The sequence below is a fragment of the Chroicocephalus ridibundus genome, chromosome 2 (assembly GCF_963924245.1).
Source record: "Chroicocephalus ridibundus chromosome 2, bChrRid1.1, whole genome shotgun sequence".
Taxonomy (NCBI): Eukaryota; Metazoa; Chordata; class Aves; order Charadriiformes; family Laridae; genus Chroicocephalus; species Chroicocephalus ridibundus.
This window is the reverse complement of record NC_086285.1, coordinates 5153490-5176692: the sequence shown is the minus strand read 5'-3', so window position 1 is coordinate 5176692 and position 23203 is coordinate 5153490. Positions and strand designations below refer to the sequence as shown.

Below are 23203 nucleotides of genomic sequence, written 5' to 3'. Positions count from 1 at the left end.
TTGCTCACTATTTACTTTCCCGGCATACGCAACCCAGAGTGGATAGTTATTCAGCCAGGATTACGCAAAAGTTTATAGAGCTTTAATTAGTTTCACTTTCTTACAGCTCTGTTGAAGAAGTACTTTTCAGTTCTAGAAATACCAAATGGATTTTCTTTCTTATTTAGTAAAAACAAGCCACATTTATGTACAAACACATGCCGTTAAATTGATCATTCCCAGAGAAGGACAGCTTCCAAGTTCTCCACCCATTTAGCTCCACAATAAAGCTGTCAGTTGGGGAACAAGACTTGCACAGACAGGAGCAGCACGTTCCCAGCACCTGACTCCCAACGTGGGCTCACTCTCACAGCAATGAGGTACTCGTGAGCTGGAGGTCAGGACAGGGTGTCAAAACCAACCTCTGTGAACTGCCTTTCTCAGAACACTGCCATCCCTGCCACAGCACTTCCCAAACGGCACAGCCTTTGTCAAGATCATGCAGAGCCGGCGGAACTTCTGCTTGCGAGAGCCAATCCAAATGATCCCAGACCCAGTGAACTGATCAGTACTGAGGAAAGCATGACATGCTATACATCAAAGAGCACTGCAGGAGGCATCTAACAATTATCCCCACACTCACACCAGAAACTGGAAATGAAATTTTCATACATTTGGACATGATTGATGGAATTGAAGCAACAATTCATGTGAAGAATGGGACTTGTTAGCTGACCGATCACAATGACTAGTTTCTATTTGTCTTCTTTTGTAATACAGGCCACGGCAAAATTTATCCAACTCTTCAGAGAAAAAAAAAAAAACACATAAAGCTCTTTATCCAGCACTCACGACCTCAAATCAAATATAGCTATTTTCAAAGCTATTAAGATTAAAACAAAAAAAAGGATTAACAGTAAAATAAGGTAATTCTGCATAAAGAAATAGTTTGGTAAAGCAAATCGGCAGGAAGATAAGGAGGGAAAGACAATGTTTATGCAGCGCTTTGTACATGTCATTGCACATCTACAGGAGGCAAGGAGCTGACATGTGGCTCGCTGGACAGCTCCAGCTTCACACCTAAGAATGTTTGCGTTTTAAGGGAGAACAGACTACATTTGGGGTGAAATCTAGTGCAGGTTAAAAGAAAGAAGGCCATGTGTGTGATCAAGATTTGATCTATCTACTTCAATTTATAGACACAGAGCAGAAAAGGAAATCCCTGCAAAAACGTCATTTACTGGATAAAATTTTAATCTAAAGTAAATCAGCTTTTCTCCAAAGCCTCCTTCGTGGGTTTCCCCAGAGCCTCCTTTGCAGTCCTGCAAACCTGAAAGTGACATAAGCCAAAAAGGATCAAATTCAGCAGGGTGTGTAGCCTGTTTTTACCACCCACATTTCCTCACCTCCCCCCCTCCCCGAAAAATAAAATCTGCAGAACTATTAAAAAAAATAGAAATTTGCAAATGTTTGTTCTAATGTAATATTTTCAAAATGCTTGGTTTGCTAATATGTAGGGCAAAATGAAAATAAAAAGAAAACAGAAACACACTTCCTTAAAAAGTTTATATTATCCACCACCCTGTTTTTCTCACTGTGGATCTCTCAGATCATCACATCACCAGCAGGATCCCACAGGAATCTCTAACACAAAGAAAGCTGATTGCTGACTTCAAAGAAATGAAGAGTTTGCCTTAGAGGAAAATGCCTCCCTCAGGCACTCATTGAGAGGATCAAGCAATGGGAGTACAGCATACTCCATCTAAGCTAATAAATCAAACAGTGCAAAGGTCTGTTTTAAGTACTTAATCATTTATACTGTTAAATTTTTAGAATGGTTCCTGGCCACATTTTTGCCCCAGGCAATCTAGCGGTATCTCAAACAGTTCCCCGGGAATGACCTGGGAGTTAGGCTGCACCATGGACCATTCTCAATGGGCAGTTTGCACACTGTCTCCCCCTTTTAGAAGCTAGAAGCTTAATAGTATGGGCAGAAGCCACTCTCTGGCATTTGGCCTGAAGGCTGAAAAGCTGTCCCGGCAATTTTAATGTACTAGTAGGGATATAACCTATGAGACTTAAACTAAACTACGCACCTGCAATGAGACCCCTGCACTGTCTTCCTCCACCAGCTTCAGCAGAGACATGCGAGAAGCAGAGCTGGCACAACCATGCTCTGGTTTTCAATATGAAGGCCACAGAGTTTAGAGGACTTAATCATTATTTCTTCTCTGCTCTTGACAGAAGAATAATATGTAAGCAGATGCCTTATATGAACAAAAGCTAAAGGCTGCTTTCTTTCTAGCTAAGGGCAGCTATGAATATCACTGAAATGTTTCATGGCAAAACTACCAGTTGGCCAACATCAGCTGTTCTTCCCTGCGTACAACTGCCTCCTTCAAACACCCAGTAATTGCCACAAGATGGCTACAGATTTAAACCCTGCCAAAGTATGACACCAGGAAAGGCTTCTCACGATGAGATGTTTATGCTGCATTAATTCACAGTAGGACTGAATTTTGGCAGTCTCAGACCAGGAATATTATTTAACTTGTCACCACTGGCTGATATACTCAAACTGCTCTGGCTGTTTTAACAGCTTTGGGAGAGCACAAGAATTATAGCAAGCTCTGCTTTTTTTTTTGGATGAATAATCCCCCCTCCTCCAAATTACGTGAACTCAGCAAGGACTCTATATCAAAATGTCAAGAGATTCATTCGCCTTTGTTTTATGGTTTGTTTGTTTGTTTTTCGCATTCAAGTAAACACATTTTCCAGTGTATCATATGTACAGGAACCCTTCAAGAGAACATAAATCTCAGAGCCTGCTGTGCAAGTCTTCACCCTTTCGCTGACCAGCCCTGTGCAATCTGACAGGTCATTTGCACCAGCATTTTCACGCAGCAGATCTAATTCTGTACTAGAAAGTTGCCTCATTTCGTAAGTGTTGCAAACCTGCAGTTCCCATAAAACACAATTGCTCAGCTGCTGTGAAAACTTAAGCTTCCTTAATCGCGTAAGGGCCTGCTCCCACAAGCAGCTATGCCTTTTCTCAAATCCACAAATGTGAATAGAGCCATTGACTTCAAGTCAACTTTCAAGTGTTTTCAAGTTAAACAGGAACTTAAGAGCCTTGGATTTGAGCCAAAGTTTTAAAACATTGCTGTTAAGCTTCTTGGTGCAAGGTTTCGTCCAGCTGTAAAGCAGAGATACAGATTTACCACCAATGTTCACGGATGAAAACACACCCCCAAAGGACAGTAAAAGCTCTGCTTCAGCTACAACCGGAGCCACAAGAGCTGTTCTATACATGAGGCTGAAGATCATCTTCCAACACATTATTTCCACAAACCGCACAGGCGTACGCACCAGTCTCTATCAGACACAAGTATGCTACATCCAAACAAGCTCCTCTATATAAGCCCACTTGGAATACACTCCAAGAATGCATTTCTCTCAGACTAAACGCATTTTATGGAAACTTGAGGTTTTGGTTCCTAAGCTGCGCTACGTTTTTTTTCTTTATCTTTCTTTCAAGGGAGCTGTTTTGTTTTTAAAGCAGCAATGTAACTACCAAAATTTACAGAAATAATTTAAATGCGAAGTTACAGGGGAACTGAAAAATCATCCGTAGATTACATCTAGAGAGGAAACACACGACATTTTTTGATTCATTGGAAAAGAATTAGTCTGGCAGCTCTCGGTACCTGGGTACTTTTGATAAAGTAGTTAAAACTGGCAAGAAGTTCCCCTCTCTAAACATAAACTGAAATGGTTTTATGGACCCAAATAAATCAATATGGGAAAACACAGCCTGGAAGAGAAGAGGGACTAAGAAACAAAGATTAGGAAGGACTGGTTTGGGATTGAAGATGGCAAGTGTGTAGACCCGTGCCACTCTGATCCCATGTGCGCTGGGATCAGACTGGGGAAAAAAGACATTGGTGGACCTGAGAAAATATTCTTTGTCTTCTAAAAAAGTTTCTGCAAAGCTTTTAAGATTAAATTGTTGTTTGTCTTTAGAGCCTGTTGCTTTTCCTGACCTGGCTTCCCTCTATCTTTCTTTGTCAATTAGATAGAGAGGAAAAAAACAAGCAAATAAAAAAAGACAGAACACAAGGCAATAGAACAGACTTTCTTTCTATATCTAAAGAAATGTTAAAGATGGGCAAATTACACCACAGTCCAGAAGGATCACTGACACTTTTTTAATGCTGTGGGAACAGCCTTTATGAATTCTGTGCAAGATCAGCGTACCTCTGGCTTAATCTCTCACATTTGTTTTGCAAGTATCAATTACCACACTTAAAACTATCACTTAAAACAAACAAGACACCAGAGAAGTCAGTCTGACTTAGGAGTGCTGCCTGGGAAAGCTGTTTTAAGTCCAGTCTAACACAGGCCACTCTTATCTCCACCTCATCCCAACATCACCCAGTGGGAAGCTTGTGATGAAGAAGGACCATGAGGAAAAGCCTCTCTTACATTTCTCTCAAGAGAAACTCGGAACAAACACTCGGATGGACGTGTGGGCTGAGCCCTGCCCTTGTTTGCTGATCAATCCCTCAGGTGAAAGAGCAACCGACGCTGGGCACATGCTGAGAGGAGAGGCACCAGGGCAAAAGGCTGAGGATGACGGGCACCAGCCATGGCCACCCACTGCCCCACTGAAGTAGGCGGTGGCAGGAAAACCCCCTTCCTCTGGGCAGAGCACTGCCACCCTAGTGGGGTCCCTGAGCTGGACTTTTTCTGTCAAGGAAAGGGGATGGGGAGGCGGCTGCTTCACAGAGACGTAGAGACCAAGAAGGGCCATGGTTCAGCGCCAGGGCTCTGAGGGGACCCAGAGGTGAGCGGCCATGGTGTGTTTCAGCGCCTGGAGTTGGGTGGGACCTGTGAGGGAGCAGGTAATGGTGCCCAGACGGCGTCTGTCAGCACCTGGAGACGGGCTGGTCCTGTGAGGGAGCAGAAAAGGGTCCCCAGATGGGGCCTGTCAGTGCCCGGGGACTGGCAGGTCCTGTGAGGGAGCAGGTAATGGCCCTCGGACGGGGTCTGTCAGCACCCGGGGACAGCTGGGCCCTGTGAGGGAGCGGGTAACGGCCATCGAGACCGGGTCTGTCAGCGCCCGGGGACAGACGGGTCGTGTGAGGGAGCAGGTAACCGTCCTTGGGACGGATCCCTCAGCACCCGGGATCAGGCGGGACCTGTGAGGGAGCGGGTAACAGTCCCCGGACGGGGTCTGTCAGCGCCCGGGATCGGGCGGGACCCGTGAGGGAGCGAGTAACCGTCGCCGGACAGGGTCTCCCAGAGCCCGGGGGCGGGCGGGACCTGAGGGCCAGGGCACAGCCGCCAGCTCCCTCGCAGACCGAGCAGGTTCCCCACGGTGCCGGGGCGCCCCCCACCCTCCCTCCCTGTCCCCGCGCCACCCCTTCCCCGGCCTCGGCACTTACGGGCAGGAGCAGGAGCGCGGCGGCCGCCGCCGCCGGGAGGCTGCGCTGCGGCGCCCGCCCCGCCATGGGGCCGGCGGGGCTGCGGGGGGCGGGGGGGGTCTCCCCGGGGCTGGCGCTGCCCGCTCAGCCGGAGCCTCCGCGCTGCCCCGCCGCTGGCATCTCCCCCCTGCCGGCTGCTGCCCTTGACCCCCTGCCCACCGCCGAGGAGCCGGCCCCAGCGCTGCCGGCGCGTCCCAGGGCAAACCCCCGGGGAGGGAGGGAAGGAGGGAGGGAGGGAGCCGAGCCCGCCCTCCGCACAGGACGCCTCGGGGATGGAGGCGGCCGGGGGCGTCCCGGGAGAGGGCGACCCTCAAAGCCGCCAGAAGCAAAGTGGGGACCTTCCTCTCTCCCTGCACTGACTGGAAGAGGGATTCCCCCCTCCACCGGGCACTGGGTGCAATAGGGACTTCACTGCCCACGATCCTCCAGAAGGAATGGGGTCACCCCCTCCCCAAGCACTAGGTGCAACAGAGATCCCTTTCCTCAAGCGCTGGGTGCAACGGGGGCGCCTTCCACACAAGCCTCCAGAAATAACGGGGATCCTCCCCCACCCCTCCATATATATTGGGGATTCCACTGTCTTAAAGTTTCAAGGAACAAGAGGAATTCCCCTGCCCAGACGATGGGCAGCCCTTTCCAAAATTAGGCGCAATGCAGACACCCCCTGCCCCCCCGCCCCCGATCCTTCAGGAGCAATAAGAATCCCTTCACCACCAGTTGCATTAGGTGCAATATTAACACCGTGGCCCATAAACTTTCAGGAGCAACAGGTTTCCCTCACTGCCCAGGCTCAAAGTGCATTGTGGACCCCCCTGCGAGCCTCGAGAAGGAAGCAGGAATCCTCCCTGACACTACGTGCAGTGTGATCCACCCGCCAGTCCTTCAGGGGTAAGAGGACAGCCCCCCAGCCCTAGATGCAATGTTACTAGGTGCAATGAGGATCTCCACCTCCAGGATAATGAGGAGCAAGTCTTCAGGCTGTACCCCAGGGGTGAAAGGGTTCCGGCCTCTTTGTCACCAAATTCATCAGCACACCTTCCCCCAGATCTCCAAGCCTGTGCGGCATCCCCTTTGCTATTCCTGAGGTGCAATGGAAAGCCTTTTCTTCCACAGCACCAAGCCTTGTAAGACTCCCCAACAGCACGTCTCAGCTGGGTATGTACACACTCCTAGCCAGGCAACCCAAAAGCATCCCATGTGGCTGTTTCTGGTGCACTTGGTCTATGAAACAAGACACATTTGTCCTGCACTTCTCATCTATGGATACTTGCCAGACTGGACCCCTATGCAAGCAAAGGCAAAAGAAGGTCACCCCATATCTTCATACCATAAGCACACTGACACGCTTGCCCAAGGGGCTTCTGGCTCTCTGCTCTGTTGCCCTAGGGTGGCTGTTGGTGCTAAGGGAATTGGGGTCTTATAGATTTGGATGCCCAACACTGTTGGGGCCCATAAGTTCCTGGGCCTAACAGAGACTAATTACTCCCTGCCTTCTGTGTCCCACTAGGCCTCTCCATACAATGGATGCGTTTGTGGTATTGTTAGACTGTGGGCATCAGGCCAAGTCCTGGTCTTCCCAGTGCCAGCAATGAGCCTAATAAGATTTTTTTTTTTCCCCTCTGCTCCATCCCATCTGCCCAGAGGACAGCCAGCTGTGTTGTGAATCACAGTCAGTACCTGCTCCCAGCTGCAGCTGGGACTGTCCCCAAAAGCCCAGCTGTGTCCTGAGGCACATAAGCCATGACCTGCTCCTTCCCAGCCTGGCTGCTGGATTTCCACAGGGAGCAGTGTCACACACTGCCTGTCACCTCTGATGGGCAAAGCCTGCCCTACTCACCGGTTGTCAACAGTCTCCTTTCAGGGAGGTGCCTTTTCCTCCCTGAGACACTGCCTTACTACCATCATCTTTGTTTTGTTTTGTTTTTTTAAGTCAAAATCGGTTGGCATAAAGGTCATTGTGTCACATAGGAACAAGTCCCAACAAATTCTCAGTGTTTGCAGAAGCTTAGCAAGCATAACTTAAAAGCAGAAGTACCTGGACATCTTTCTTTGGACCCTTGCTGAATTATTTTCCTTTGGCTTCCCACCCTCTCTAAGTACCTACAAGGAGGCTTACATCCCAAATCCCATGCAGGAATCCCATTTAATACAGCGTGAATATCATAGCAAGGAGATGGCACTTATATACACAAGAGGACCTGGAATCCTCCTAACACACCAGCAAAACTTATCACAAAACAACATTATTTTCCTTTTTCCTCTGGTTATTCAACAGTTTGAATGCATTTAAATATTAAGGCTTGCCTAGTTTTTCCTCCCCTGCCAGTTGCACACCAACATTTGTTTCCTTTCATTATTAAAAGAAAACAAAGCCATAACCCACAGTTGCATGCTTCCAATTAATATGAATGCTTTCATGAAAATGCAAAAGAAGGAATAAATCCAGCACAATTTTTTATTGCATTTAAACATCCACCTCCAGGACTGGAAACTCACACGCAACAGGATTACGTGAACTCATGAGAATTGGTACAGGACGCCTCAAGCTGCCTGTGCACAGACATGGGTTGACTGCCTCGAAACCAGAAAGGTTTTCCAGTGTGCTGCTCCGTGGCTTTCTCTTATGATTTATCTGTGTTTATTGCACTGTCCAGAACCGGAGCCTCATAATGTTAAAAGCTGTATTGAAACAGAACAAAACAACTCCAAATTGTGACTATCTAAGGATTAAACAAATCATTCCCTCAGCCTTGTTTCCAGGGCTTTTCCCCTCATGGCTGATTGCAGAGTCTGACCATAGCTTTTTGTTGACTGGGTTGCTTTATAAGGTCACTACCCTTCAAGATCCCCTTTAAGGGGGATCTGTGTTCTTTTAAGTCCTTTTATAAAACTGGTAGGATCATTCATCATACTGTCTGGCTTTATGGCTGAAATTGGTCAAAGAGTTAAAAAGGAGACAGAGAGAGACGTATACAGACACAAATATACACACACGCTCATGCATGTGGGTATGGCATATGAAACATAGGCCTTGCTCTTTTAGGAAACAGACTAAGGCCCATGAGATCAATACGCAGAGGTGCAGGAATGCAGGAGAAGAACGTGACAATTCTGGTCAGTTGGATGGAGTGAGTCTCCATATGGGATCATGGCATGGATCCAATTGTTCAGTTCTTGCCCAAATGACGTTCAGATATTGCTCGTAACCATGCCCATAGAAGGATGACTCCCCCTTACTTGTTTGGTGGTGATTTTTTTTCCTTTTTCAAGCTCCTGAAAAGACTTAGACATATCTTCAACTCTAAGCCTGCAAGTATCCCCACTGTTCTCAGTGGTGAAACTGTACAGAAAGCATCCTTGCTGGAGGAAGGGCATCTCCAGGTTTTGGTGTAACATCTAACACAGTAAGGTTCTTGCCATGTCTGGAACCCTGAGGAGTTTCTACAGTAAAACTAAGTAACTCGAGAAACTATTTTAATAATAACCACAAACATCACACAAGGCATAAGTACACAACAGGTGGAATCAGACCAAACCAGGTAGCAACTTTGTCTCTCTGAAATATTGGATGACCTCTCAGAGGGATGAGATGCCTTTTAGTTGGAGAAAAGGGAACTAACAGAAAGTATCAAATACGTCCCTCCAGGTGAGATCCAGAGCCCTCTTCTATGGATGCAGAGTGATGGCAGGGATGACATGATTGGACTGCTCATCATGTCAGGAAGACATGAGTATGTGTTGATCACAGACATATGGCTGGATGCAGAGTGGTACTTGCACTTTTTGCTAGACCTTCAGCAGATCAAAACATCCAAAGAGACTCTATTCAGTTTCTGACCCTAGCGTCAACCTCTACCTAGGTTCTCTCTATACTCTGCGCAAAATGCAGGTTTAACTCTTATTGTCAGCCATCAAATAATGCAGGCTTTTGGGGAAGGTGGACAGACTGGGTCCCCATTTGGAACCTCAGGTAGGTTTTAGGACTCTTGTGCAGGATCTGAATGAATCCAATTTTAAGTATGTATTGGATGTTTTATTCATCTCCTAAGCTAATGGAGTTAAACTCCTTCCAGAGCTGCTGTGACACCTCAAAACAGCTACAAATCTCTTAAAGTGTTGTACTGCCCTGTCCCCTTTCAACTGCATCAGTTTCAGCTCTGTTTCAAAGAGGCAGGTGAATTGATCTAGGTATGCCAGATCTGAAAAAGGTCAGGCTGGGAAAGGGAATGGGAGGAGTCCCCCCGGCTTCCTGAGGAGTGAGTGAATGCCATGATGACATTTGAAAGCAGAATAATGTCTGTAAGGGAAGAAAGTTAGCTGGAGGGTTCTTATTAATAATGAATGTAATGGTTTCCTGAAATAATGGTGGGTCAGAGTTGGTAATGAGCGCAGCTCAGGATAACAGAAATCACTCTGACAAACTAAAGGCACAGAGATTCTTTCTCTTCAGTAGCTAGTACTTGCAATTGCACTTGAATGAGGAATGTAAGTACGATAGAGGAGAAAATGGTGATATTTAAAGAAAGTTCCATTGTGTGAAATGGTTCCTAATAGTGAAGTCTCTGGGGTGTAGTATAAACCTTGGGACTGGGGGGAGAGGAGGCAAATGAGGTGAAAGCATCACTCCTTAGGCATAAAATAGATTTTCTGGCTCTGTTTACCGTGGAACTCATGTGGACACTGTATTCTCATGGAATAACACAGGGCTTTTCCTTGTGACAGTACCCCCAGTGTAGTGTTTTGCACATTCTATTGCCAAGGCAATGCAATCAGCTCACCGCTTCCCAAGAGCCCCACAAACCTAAGCTAGCACCAAGCCCATATGGGCCGGACGAATCGTTAAGGTGGCTGCAGGCACTGCCAGATGCTCCTCTTTCCCCAGCCAGCTGGGGGACAGCAAAGCTGCCACATTAGGGGGGATGCTGATCTGGGTGCCTTGCAGTCAGACTTTCAGGTGCCTTGCTACAGCTGACAGGCAGGCTGTGAAGGACAACTGTCAGCCTGGGAACCATTGTTCCGAGGGGATCCTGAACTTTCCTGGCAAAGGAATTTCAGAGACAAATTTCCTGTCCAAGCCAGCAGACATGGAGCCTCCTCTCAGGCCAGGACTATCCTGGAGGGAAAACAAAGGCAATCTCAGCAAGATTTTAAGATCAGGTATCCCACTGTGCGGCAGCAGAATTTAACATTAAATCATCACTGTTACTAGTGCTATTTTGTCCTTGTCCTGTGGAAGGACATCTCATGCAAAATCTGGGGGTGTTAACTGCAGGGCAACACTTATTCCTTCACCATTCTGTAGGTGAAAAGCTACCTTGGTCAATGCACTCTCAGCTGGTCTGTATCATGTGTGGTGGGAGGGTAACTGGACTCATCAGGAAGAGTCTAAAAAAGATAGTTAGACCAGTATCCACTGCAGAGAGATGATTACAAGGTCAGGACAAATGTGGAGCCATACTGCCGTCATCTAGAGATCTGTGGCACATACTTATTGATACAGCTCTCTTTGTATTTCACGTCTCAAGGTGTCTTCCTCCCATGGTTTCCTTCATTATCCAAGAAATAACTCCTGTGCCTCACTAGAAGGAAAAGCTACTCCTTTATGCATGGGTCATATGAAGGAGAAAGAGGAACTACTGGTTACACAAACGACGACACTGATCCCAATTCAGAGAACCCGTAGTTGAGCTTATGTTGGCCCATCCATCCTTATCTAAGCATTGAAACCTTGATAAACCTGTGCCATGGTTGCAATTACTTCAGTGGGATTTTAAAATATTGTTAAATATATTATCAGGAAATATTTCCCATTACAAATGGGGGAGGAAGAAAATGTGTCATGAGAGCAACTGCCTAATTTGGCTTCAGAAGTTCAAGCCTCTAAGTAGATACCAATACCCTCTAAGTAGATCTGGCGTTTTGATGGAGTCTCGGTGTGACTTGATTACTTCCAAATAACTTTCAAGTTACTTCTGTGAAGTAAAGCTTGGGTTTTCACATAGCAGAAAGGACTATCTGATTTAGCCTCTCTCTTTCACTTTTTTATCAGAAAAATATTCTGCATTTTGCATTTAGATTGCAGCGTAGACCTATATTTTACCACACTGATGCTGAAAGGGATGTGACACTAGACAATCAAAGGAAGACTGAGACCCACAATTTCTGCATCCAACTTTAATCCACTGATTACACTTAAAACTGACTCATCTTTCTTCTGTTGTTGTGCTTTCTGCAGGATGTAGTTTTCAGGGCTGTTTCCTAAATGTTATGGGTTTTCTTCCCACTTCACAGGCAATGTTTTCAAACAATGCTCACTCTCCAAGGGGTGGGGTTTTTTTTATCTTAGCAATCTCAAAGAAAAATAAAACCCAAAGCTTTAGCAAACCCCCAATCCTTTTAACTTGAAATAATTTTACAGGCCACTGCTAAGGCCTGAATAGGAAGAACTCTTATTACAGTACTTTTGGGAACATAGAGCATACAAATGAGAGGCTTACTGGTTTGGAGAGAGATTCATATAACTCTTATTCCTCTCCTCTCCCATTTCTCCTTTCTCTTTGGATCTTTCTGATTCAATTAATCCATCTGGATTTTTGTTTTCTGCCAAGATATGTGGCTCAAATAACTTGTTCATCTCTAGCTTTCAATGTCACCTTTCATGCTGTAGTAGTTTCCATTCTGAACGGAGGCTCAGACACCAAATCGAGTCCTGCAATTAAAATGGGTTACTAGGGACAGGACTTCTCTCACGGACTGAGAAAAAGAGATGTAGGTGTCTCTGTACTTTAATGCTGAGCTCATATCATAGTCAGTGGAGATCTAGTGAACCCAATGAAACCTAAGAAGTACTTTTCTGTCTAACAGAGATTTCTCTTTGGGGCTCACTCTCTATGTTCCACTGGCTATATGGAGTAGATCTCCTTTAACTAGAGTGAGGCACCTAGCTCCCAAGGAGACCTCGAAATGCAGCGTGTCTTACTATCTGTACTGAATCCCACACTGCATGTCATCTGAACTATGTTTTCACAGTTTGCATGTTCCCAGCCCATCACCAGTCTCAGGGAACCAGGCAAGTTAAGGTGCTTACCCTCTGTTTGCTGTGGATTGAGTGTATACACATGGCAGGCGACTGCAGCCAGAACGCGGTAATTCAATTAGGTCTTCACTGATTTCCCTACATTTCAATTTTTCATTTCTGACAAGCGTCATTATTGCCTTTGAGAGCTTCCTTGCTGAAGTGCAGTTTCACCAGATGAAGTCTGGAGAGGATCCTTCCCTTGAGCAGGCTGCTCTGAACTCTTTGAGGTCTCACTTATTTTAGTATCTGAGTCGTTAGCAATTTCTGGTCTCAGAACTCCCAAGTCGCTTTAGGATTTCCTTGTGGGGGGTTATCACAGCACCACACTCAGCATGTCAGGAATTTCTTTAGAAAAACTTTTTACCGATGCAATGTTTGTTTTATTTTTTGCCATCATCTGACAACACGGCTCATTTTACTTTTTTAGTGAAATATTTGAAAATCATTTCTTTTTTTTTCTGTTTCCCCGAGAACTGTTTGCGACCTCTCTGGGAGCTCACTGCACAGCAAACAAACAAACAGGCAAAAAATGATCATGATATTTCTTCACATAGTTGCCTGACACTGTCAGCTTTAGTGGGGAGAAGCCTCTAAAATTTCTAAAAATCTAAAATTTGACTCAGCAGCTGGCAGGTAAATGAACCAGAAGCAGTTTTACAAATATTTTTTTGTCAGTCACAGCAATAATACTCTAATTTTACACTTCGTAGCCATGTGGATTTCAGTGAAGTAATACTGGAGAACCAGGCTTAGAGAGTGGAAGAATGCATAAAATGGGGATTTTCTACATACGTTTGCCTAGAATTCAGCTGTCAACATAATTAATCTCTTTTCATCTCTGTAGCCTAATAGTATCGTGTCATCCCTGAAGAAAAGCATCACTCTTTTTCCCAAGAATAACTGCCTTCTATTTTGGATTGTGCTTGCTGAATTTTTTCCATTCTGCCTAACGTTAGCCACTTGAATCCATATTGGGTATGTAACCATATGCATTTGTGTATAAGGACTAGCCTTACTTCAGTGAGCTAAGTATCCATGCAAAAGAGATTCAAATTAGGTATCTCTGTGAGTCAGGACTCTCAGGCTGGATGCATAGTTATAAAACTTATCCTGAAGCTACTGAATGTGACCGTAGAGTTTGCTTTTGCAATATATTTTGCAAATATATGCAATACTATTGCATTAGTATATAAATCGCTTGCAAAAATTTTACTGCCAAGAAACTGATAGTCAAACAAATGATTTCTCTTCAAAAGCAAAACAAGGAACTTGTACATAATGGTTTTTTTTCGTTTTACTTCTTGCCCTTCGGTCATCTCAGTCTTGCTAGTTACTAGAGTGAGCAGCAGCACAGTGCTCCATTTGGTAAACAACAGGTCTAGAAATTATGCTGATAAGTAGAAGCAAAGGCAAGCAGACAGACTGCATCCTAAGCAGAGGTTCCTATTAACATTTCAGTCTCTGCATAAGACATTCATAACATGTCTGGTATAGGACACGGAACTTTTAAAAAAGGACATAGGAAATGAGACATCAGTTCCTAGGAAATTTCCTGGCTTGGCAAACTGCCATCATAGGTAGGACTGGGCTGAATAAAAGTCATTATTCATAACGTACCTACAGATGATCCGGTTTCTCCACTCTCCCTTCGTAGTCAGTGCACACCTAATCAATACAGAGAAGTCTGGATTCGCTTCTCAACACCCTAAACTCAATGTCTACAGTCATCCCAGCACATCCCAGTTCTGTCTGTTTCTTCCCGAGACTATGAAAGGAGCTGAGAGCAGTGAGGTCAGATGGGAACAGCTGCATTGTAGATAACTGAAGTTAGATGAGATGAATCCCATACAACCTTTCATTAAGAGAAGGAATTGCACTGGAAGTTTTACTACTTGCCATATACTTAGCTCTTCTTCATTGCCATGCTATTATGACAGTTTACAGTGACTGAAGATGTGGTTCAACACACTTAAATCCTTACCGAGAGGCATCGTCTTTAAGTGTGAGAGTATTTGATTTCTGGCACCCATCTTGTTCACAGCAATTAATTAGTGCCACCTTTGGCAATACTTTGTTATGATGAACATCTGTCTCCCAGAATCTGAATCAAAGTCGCATGTGTTGCCTTATTTTATATGAGAGATCTTACAAGCAGGAGAGCTCTAGGACCTTTTACTCATTCATGTTAATTCGCTCCTAAATATTTCAGCAATCAGCTACAGCAGTTTCAAGCTGGATAGCTTCGGGTATGAAATTTTACAGAGAGATGCTTCATGAACTCTAATTAAAATACATGCTGGTGGGCTTACTGTGGCTCAGCCAAGATTGCTTGTATTCATTTCCTTTAGCCCTTCTGACAATCATCAGTCGTAATCCCTTTCCACAGGAGCTCTTTGCATCAGATGTCTTTAACTCCAACAGTCTCTATTTTCACTAAATGTAATTTTGGGGGGTGCACAACTTATTTTACAAAGAAATAATGGCCTTACTTATACTACCTTAGATTAGGATGGTTCAACCTTTTCCAGGCCGGGTATCATATGTCAGTATTGAAACCTCCCACTTGAAGGGTCAGATGAAGATAGCAGTGGATCCTCCAAAGTCCTCCAAAGGATAAGGCTATGCACATTGTTTGGCTTTTAGGGCCCACATACTTCATTCCTAGCTCTAGCCTGATGTTTCCATGGACACTGCAGAAAAGGTGGCCAAGTGGGTGGACTCAGCCTGTAGATTACCAAGGGAAACATCTCATCAAAATGTAAAGGCATTCCTGTAAATTTCCAACACTTTATTCATTTTAGCAGAGATGAAGCTATCCAAGCACTTACAGAAATTTCCTTCCAGCTCTTTAAGGCAGAGAAAAGATTTTTATGCTGGTTGCTCACCATGCTCTTTTCATCCATCTAGTCTCCTAATTCTCTAATCCCGCCAGTACTGAGTTGCTGTCTCAGCTGAAAACTACCCTTTGCACAGCAGTATTTCTATTCTAGATAATTTTTAGGAAGAAACGGAGCCATCCAAGCCGTGTCTTCCTCTAGCATGTCTGGGCTCTGCAGATCTCAAGCTGAAAAACTGTGGAATGTAATCAAATGGTGATCACTTCCTCCACAACCACTTTTTACCTTCCCTGATCCTCTTACCTGTCCTCTGTAAAGTTACCAATGGGGTCCGATTCGGATCCTTGGGCTTTCAGCTTCTTGTCCCAGACCTTCATCACAGGAACTAAAGGAGCAGACTGTTGGTGTTGGTAAGTAATAACAAAAAGCAGTTGTCTCAGCAGGTGTGTGGAGCTAGGGTTACAAACACAACTGGAAAATGTGTTGTCTATAGGAAAAAGGGCATAGCATTCAATGCTCACAAGCAAATGATACATCAGAGAAGATATCACACTAGTTGGTACTGGAAATCATTCAGCAGGGCTCGTTGCTTGCTCAGAGACCCGTCCATTTCCCTTTGCACTGCCTCTACTTTCACTTTTTCCAGAACTGTCATTCTCTGCCACAGAGACCACACTGTAAGAAAGACAGTGATCTTCTCAAAGTGGAGTACTGAGTTGTAACCTGTTCCTATCAATGACTTTTTCCATCCCTTTTTTGAAGAAAAACTTGAAGAACATAATGTACCACACTATCTGGCAATGGAAGGGGAACCCTGACTTTGTTTATTCTAAGTGGAGAATTAATATGTATTCAGGTTTTCATCTTCCCACATAAAGCACAAAGGTGAAGAACCAGCAAATGGCAAAACCTTCATGGAAGGAAAGTTCTCATTTAAAGACATGTTGAAGTATCAATGAAAGTAGCTAATTCTACTATGAAGATATGAAAGAATGAGTTATGATAGCAGAAAAGAGATGCATCATTTCATGCTTATTTACCAGAGAATTGGCAATAAAGAGTTTCTTTTTGCTCAGAAATTGAATTCCCTGGGTATTGGCTGTTTGACAATAAATGGTGCATTACACACTCAGACATGAAAAGGAAAGGAAGAGATTATTGTTAGGGCTAATGCAAATCACACTCTAATGAAAACAGAAGTAGAGAGATTGAGCTAAAGCCACCTGCAATTTGCTTAAGGGTGTGCAATTTCTGTCTTGTTTGTTTTCTTTTTTAGGTGGAAAGCAAGCAAGGCACTCTTTTTCTGGATAAGCTGATGAGAGCAATTCACTGAATCTTGAGCTTCTTCCCAGAAAAAACAAGTTCTAGTTTTTGAAAGACTGAAATTTTATGTATAAAATGGCTCAACTCCTCTTTGACTCCAAGAACAGATACAGAAGGTGTTTGGCAGACTTAACAAAGGCTTTATTCATTCTCATTTGAAATCTTTGAAACAACTGGGTGAAGCATGTAAGGATAGACAGAATAATATTCCCCAAGTACTTGCAGCTGTCAATAAAACTGGATGACTGGAAGACACACCCCACAGGCCTTTCTTTCAATCCATATGAAAAAAATTCAGGATGCTGGTGAAACATACAGATATAAATGTGTCCTGAAAACAATGGATCCTGCACAACAGCCCGTGAGGCAGTGATAGGTATGATGATAAAATGCGGCTGGACTGCAAAATCACATCATACTTATAAGGCTTGAATTAAAATTTAGATATGAGTGCAGGTGCTCCACAAGAATTCTAAGTTTTGCAGCGACCTACTGAATGCCAAATTATTCCACAAAAGTTAAAAATCTGGAAATTTCCCTATAAGGAGGCAGAGAGCAAGCAGCAGTAATAAATGAAACCAACATTGCCTTGTACCATGGTAGCACATCTTTTCTGATCCAAATTGGAAAGAACTCCAATGTATTCTACATTACTTAAGGAAAAGAGATTCAAAGAGTTCCTATCAGTGCCGCAGGGAACTAATCTATTTAAAAAATAAGCTTGGGGTTTTTCCGTACCTCAGTGAACAAGTTCCTGAGCCTGACTTTGAAGTCAGCCCTGCTTTGAGCAGCAGTTAGATGAGACATCTCCAGAGGTTTCTTGCAATCCAAGTATTTCTATGATTCTGTATTTCATTGGCATTTAATTTACATATAGAGGCAGCATTTTTCCTTTGGGAATAATCTTTGTAGAACTCATGAGGGGAAGAAAGGTGAAGTTTAGTTACCATCAGCAGATTGTGGTTATTGTCAGGTTATGCTCTACCTGTGTGATTTACACCAGGAGGCAGATGTTGCATAGTCGTGCTTCACTTCTCGCTACATCAAATACCTGGAATTGCTTTCCACATACCTTCCTGTCAAGGGTGTTATCAACCAAATGGAATCAGGAGAAAGCTGAGTGAGTCGATTGTCTCACAAGTATGATTGTGGAGAAGACAAGCAGAATTCACAGGGCCACAGAGTGCAACGCAAGCAAAAATACTTTTACTGAAAGAAAGGAAAAGGCATTTATGGCACAGGGAGTTTCCCACAGCTGAGTGACTCTCCACAGAGCACTGCCTGCTTTAGAGGATTTATCCCCTTTTCTGGCATGGGACCATACCTGCCATCTAAATAACTTCTGCAGCAGAGGGAAACAAAATACAAAAAAACAACTCATCCCTTGACACCTCTACCAGAGGAATCACTTCGTCTACTTTAAGCAGCAATCAGGATTAAAACAAAGACAGCAGGCTTTAGTCTGCTGAGCCCAGTGGGGAAGTCCTTCACAGAAGAAGCCTCTAGGTTACAGAAGTAAAGCTTAAAACAGGAAAAGGCAACCTTAAATACACCTGACATCTGCCTTTTGTTAATCTGCTACTGAGGTGGTGAGTGCAGCAGATGAGCCATCTCAGCAGTGCCTCTCCCCTGTGGTGCTGTCTTCCAGAAGGGCTCAATTTTGACAGCAGGTCTCCTCAGCGATATCCAAGGGGACTCAGAGCAATATTTAGGAATGCCCATTTCTCCTTCCTCTGTTCAGTAAAGGAGACCCACCATGCTAAGCCTATGATGGGTGACTGTTATAATGCAAGTGGTAGATTATCTCAATTTTGCCAAGTATTAGGATATAATACTCTGCATTCTCACACTATGCCAGTCTTTCTGTGTGGGAAGCCCATTGATTTTCAGCCTCCTCTAGCCTCTCACTTTCCATCCAGCAAGAGGTACGCTATGAGGCTTTCCAAGACATGTAGTTCCCACAATAATCAGAAACTAACCAAGTACCGCATATCTTGATTCTTGGATCCAGAAAAAAAAAACACAAACAAAACTTAAAATAAAGGAAAGACTGCCTTGCTCTACTGGCTTGTGCACGGGCATGAGAGCCAGGAATTCAAATCTCACACGTTCCACTGCTGACAAGTGTTTTAAGTCAAATCATCTCTTCTTTGATTTCCCTACCTGTAAAGTTGGAAAGACCCAAAATATTTTTGTGGTTACCATAAAATGCAGCATCAGAATGCAAAGGATGGAGCATGTGGTGTTTATATCAACAAGAAATATTTTTGTGCTTGGATGGCGGGGAGAAAGCTCGCCTCCACTGCATGGTGAGTGCACTGACTACCGAGTTTATTGCAAGTGAACTAAAGGCAACTTTTTATGTGTTTCCACTACGTAATAATTTAACGCTGAATACACAGGATGCTGGCTCCTAACTTCATCTGACCTGTGGACAGTACTATGAAACAAGAAGTGCCATGGGAGCAGCTTCTTGCTTTTCTCTTTCTTTCAGCCTCAGTTTTGAATTTGCCATTTCCTGTATTCTTATGGCCAGTATGTTACAATAACCAGTACGAGTCAGGACCACTGGCATAAGGCCACCAGGATTAATATAACCAAGTAATCCAATCTTAATGAGATTTAAAAAGGAGTTTGACAGTAGTTCAAAAGCACTTATTAGATGTATGGCTTGTCTGTGATTACTGAAGCATGCAAAGAATGTTATTAATAGGTCTGCAGTCAGGTGAATAGGTCTGTAGTCTTTGGATTAATTTCATGTAGCAACAGGCAGTGGTGTTTTAACTAAGTGGAAACTTCAATGACGAACATGTTGATAAACTTTCCAAGAGCTTGAGAAAACACAGCAATGGAAAATGGATAAGGATAAATGTGTTGAGTAAACATTTGTATCTCAGATTCATCCTTCAGGCACATCTGTTCTACTCACCTCAATTTCACAAACCCCCACAAGTAAACACACACTCACTTTCCAGAATTGAAGTCTGAAATTATGTACCTGCTCCTCAACTGAAAGAAGACATAAATGATTATGAAAAAAATTGACTGCAATGAACAGAAAGTGCAGGTGCTGCTGACTCCTGGGCAGGTCTGTGTGAGCACAGCAGTGACCCCCAGGTTAAAGGAGGAGTTGCCTCCTTGACATTCTAATGTTGTCAAAGCGCCGTAGGCTACATGACTGTATAACAATGGCTGTGCTATATAGGCTATATAACTGTATAACAATGCCAAAACAAAGGACTGTCCAGCACCATTTCATGGGCTGGTACCATGAAAGTGGGACAGGCAGACAGTACTTTCCTGGAGTATTTACCCAGCTGCTGGCAATTTCTGTCCCAGCAATTTCCTAGGTCAGGAGGTATGTCTTTGCATGTAAAAACTATTAATAGCTTTTTTAAAAAGTAACTTTTCTACAAACTTGTCTATTCCACATGCATTCCGTATTCCATATTTCTTTCTATATAGGCCCATTATCTTGCGTCCCTGTAAGCTCTTACCTTTCACAACATGCTGTGTCAAGGAGTTTCACAGTTCATGTAGGGTGAAGAATCATTTTCTACCATTGACTTTGAAACTGACCCTTGGTAGTTTTGTTTTACAACTCAGTTCTTGAATAGAAAGAAACAGTAAACGAGCATTCTCTGACCACCTCTGCAGGCTCCAGATCTTTCAGGCAACATGGTATTTGCAATATATTCGTTGTATATTCACAGAATTTACATTCATTTTGAAATGAAAATAGGATAACAGCAAATTGCCTCTTTTTTTTTGTATTTGCCATGCACATTTGTAGTCCACTGGAAAACATTCTGTCCTGTCCTTCTCTGATAGTTCAAGGTCTAAGACCAATAATTCTACTAGTCTCAGAATTGAGGACATAATGATTCCCAGGTTCATGCATTTAAGTAAAAAGTTCAATGTCTAAAGACAGGTTGTCACTACAAGCAATAGGGCAAACAAGCAGTCATATTGGTAGAGGACAAAAAAGTGCACATGAGTTTTGGGCTTGTCTTTTAATAATGAAAAAATACAGACCTTTGTGAGACCATCATCTGAAGCAGAAAAGAGATAATGTGCTATTGCTGGAGCAAGTCAGCTTTGCTGAAATTATTCTGGTTTCATACTAGTGCCAGTGAGAATACGGCTTCATAGTTTTAAAATGGTCTAACTACTGAGCCAGATCTTACCATCATTACGTGGAAAAGGCAGTAATACTCTTCAGTCTCACTGGGGATCTCTTCTTAAGAGCCGAGTCTCAATCCTGCTCATTTGTTTTCAAGAAATTAATGCCTTTCAGTAAATGTAATTTTCACTAATAGTAAATTCAGTCTGGTGAGCTTCTGAGCAGCTATTTAAGTCTGGAGACTTAAGAGATTAGTAGGGGAATTCTTATCAATAGTCAAGACAGTCTCACATTAAGGATTTTCTACAGAAGCTGTGTTCTCATGATAAAGAGGCATCAGGTCACCTGCTTCATTAAGACCTAGTATTTGTTTATGCAATTCATTAAGGCAGAACACAAAATGCAGTGATCTGTCTGTCTGCTTCCAAAACCCCCCATGGAATTATTATAACTCTTTTCAGCATCCCACAAGTTGTGCCTTTACTTTAAGAACTGCAGATCATCTGAAACAACCCATCAGAAATATTCTTAGGGAATGTTTTCCCACTGGGAAATGTGAGTCTGTCAAAAGAAAAATGTATCATGGAAATATGTCAAGTTTGATAAAATGCTGTATTGAAAAATCAGAATAGAACGCATCCATAGAAATATTCTCTTCTCAGTCTTTATGGAGCAGTAGGGTTTGTTTTCCATTTTAAAACAGCTTTTGTTTTACTTTATTTCCCATTAAATCCCAGAAATCATAATGAAACATTTTTAATGCCCCCAAACAAATGGCATTCAGTGTTAGTGTTGATTTCATTTTTTCATTTCATGGGGAAATTTGTTTTTCTATTATCCATTTAAAATTGAATTTTGTTTTCACTTGTCAGAATTTCAAGTGAAAAAGAAAATCTATTTCCTTCTCCAGTTTCAATTGAGACGTGTGTTTCACAAAGATTTAATGAGAAGTGGAATGGTTAAAGTCCTACAAGCATTATTAAATTGGATAGAAATGGGTACCATAAAGTTGTGGTAGGAATATAGGGCCAGTAAGAAGGAGAAAAAAAAAAGAAGAAAAATAGTTTAAATGAGGATGACAACGTTCCCTCCATGAACTGTGCCTGTAGGTCCATATCCTTCCAAATCATTTTACCACGTGGATTTTATCCATGAGTGCACCGCTGTGTAATCGTCATGGATTTTCACATTTACCATGCATCTCTATGGCTGGCTGTGTACTCTACTGAAGGCGGATCTGCTTACACTGTGCCAAATCCCTTGGAAGACACAACTCCTTATGGGCAACTCAATAGGTACAGTTGAGGTCAAAAATAAGACTGATTTAGAAGGAGCGTGTTTGTGCTTGGGAACCACATGACATTATCATGGCCTAAAATGCCACAACCTTTTCTGCTCGCACTCAGGGAGGCAAGAGATTCTTATCTAAGAAAACAGACAGACAAATCATATTATCCTTTCCTCTTAAACTGAGGACGACAGGTAGAAGTATATTTTACGCATAATTATACACTCCCAGAAAGAGAAAGGAAAATGTAGAAAACACAGAAATATATAGAATTAATAAGGAATATTGGAATACATATTAAAATAGAAGGGGCAAATTCATAGGGTTTTAAAATACAAAGTCATCCTGCCTGACCTTGGGAATCTGGCTGACAGCACAAAAATCTTCATGGACACGAACACTTTAATCTTAGCAGGTATGGACTGCTACCAGGGCTCACTCCAGAGCAATAATCAGCATAAATTTAGGCTGATTCTAGCAACGTAGCAAGAAGCCACTACTAATCTCTGTGTAATTTGGCATATTTTACATCTTATGAGACTATTTGGTTTTACCCATGGGTCTGCCATTGTTTTCTCCTAAAGTAATGTGTGCTCTTGTTTCTGTGGGAAGCTCTGGATGACGGTCATGGAAACTCATTGTGTCACAGGCCATATCGCTCTCAAAATGGATCTATGATGGGTCAACTAGAAAGGCTAATTTATCTGAGTGGAACATCCTACTAATACAACTATATTGTTTCCATGTCCAGAATTAGCTTGGTTGAGACTAGACTGAATATCTCAGCCTTGGCAGCACATTTCAGAACGTAGATATTTCCCAGGAGACATATCCATAATCTATCTGCTTTGGAGACAGATGCTGTCATCTATCACAATAATATGTAATATGTTATTGCTTTCCATATATGATCAAGAGCAACAGCAGTACTGTACAGATTTTCTGGCATTTCTCCTTATATTCAGAATGTATTTAAGGCTACAATGTTTTTTGGCTCAGTCATTTTGTTTTGTGGTGGTGAGAGAAAGTGTGGAAGAATTTCAAAATTGGAAGAGATCTTCTCCAGGACTGAGGTGTTGAAATCTTTCC

The 23203-nt window shown here is 43.2% G+C and overlaps 1 protein-coding gene across 1 annotated transcript in view; it reads right to left on the bottom strand.

Moving 5' to 3' along the window:
- Window positions 1-5669, bottom strand: part of CRHR2 (corticotropin releasing hormone receptor 2) — a 167685-nt gene extending 162016 nt beyond the window's left edge. The window contains exon 1 of the mRNA XM_063324316.1: window positions 5427-5669. Coding sequence (XP_063180386.1) covers window positions 5427-5492 — 66 coding nt within the window. The 5' untranslated portion in view covers window positions 5493-5669. The remainder of the gene's footprint in view (window positions 1-5426) is intronic.
- Window positions 5670-23203: the final 17534 nt, after the last annotated feature.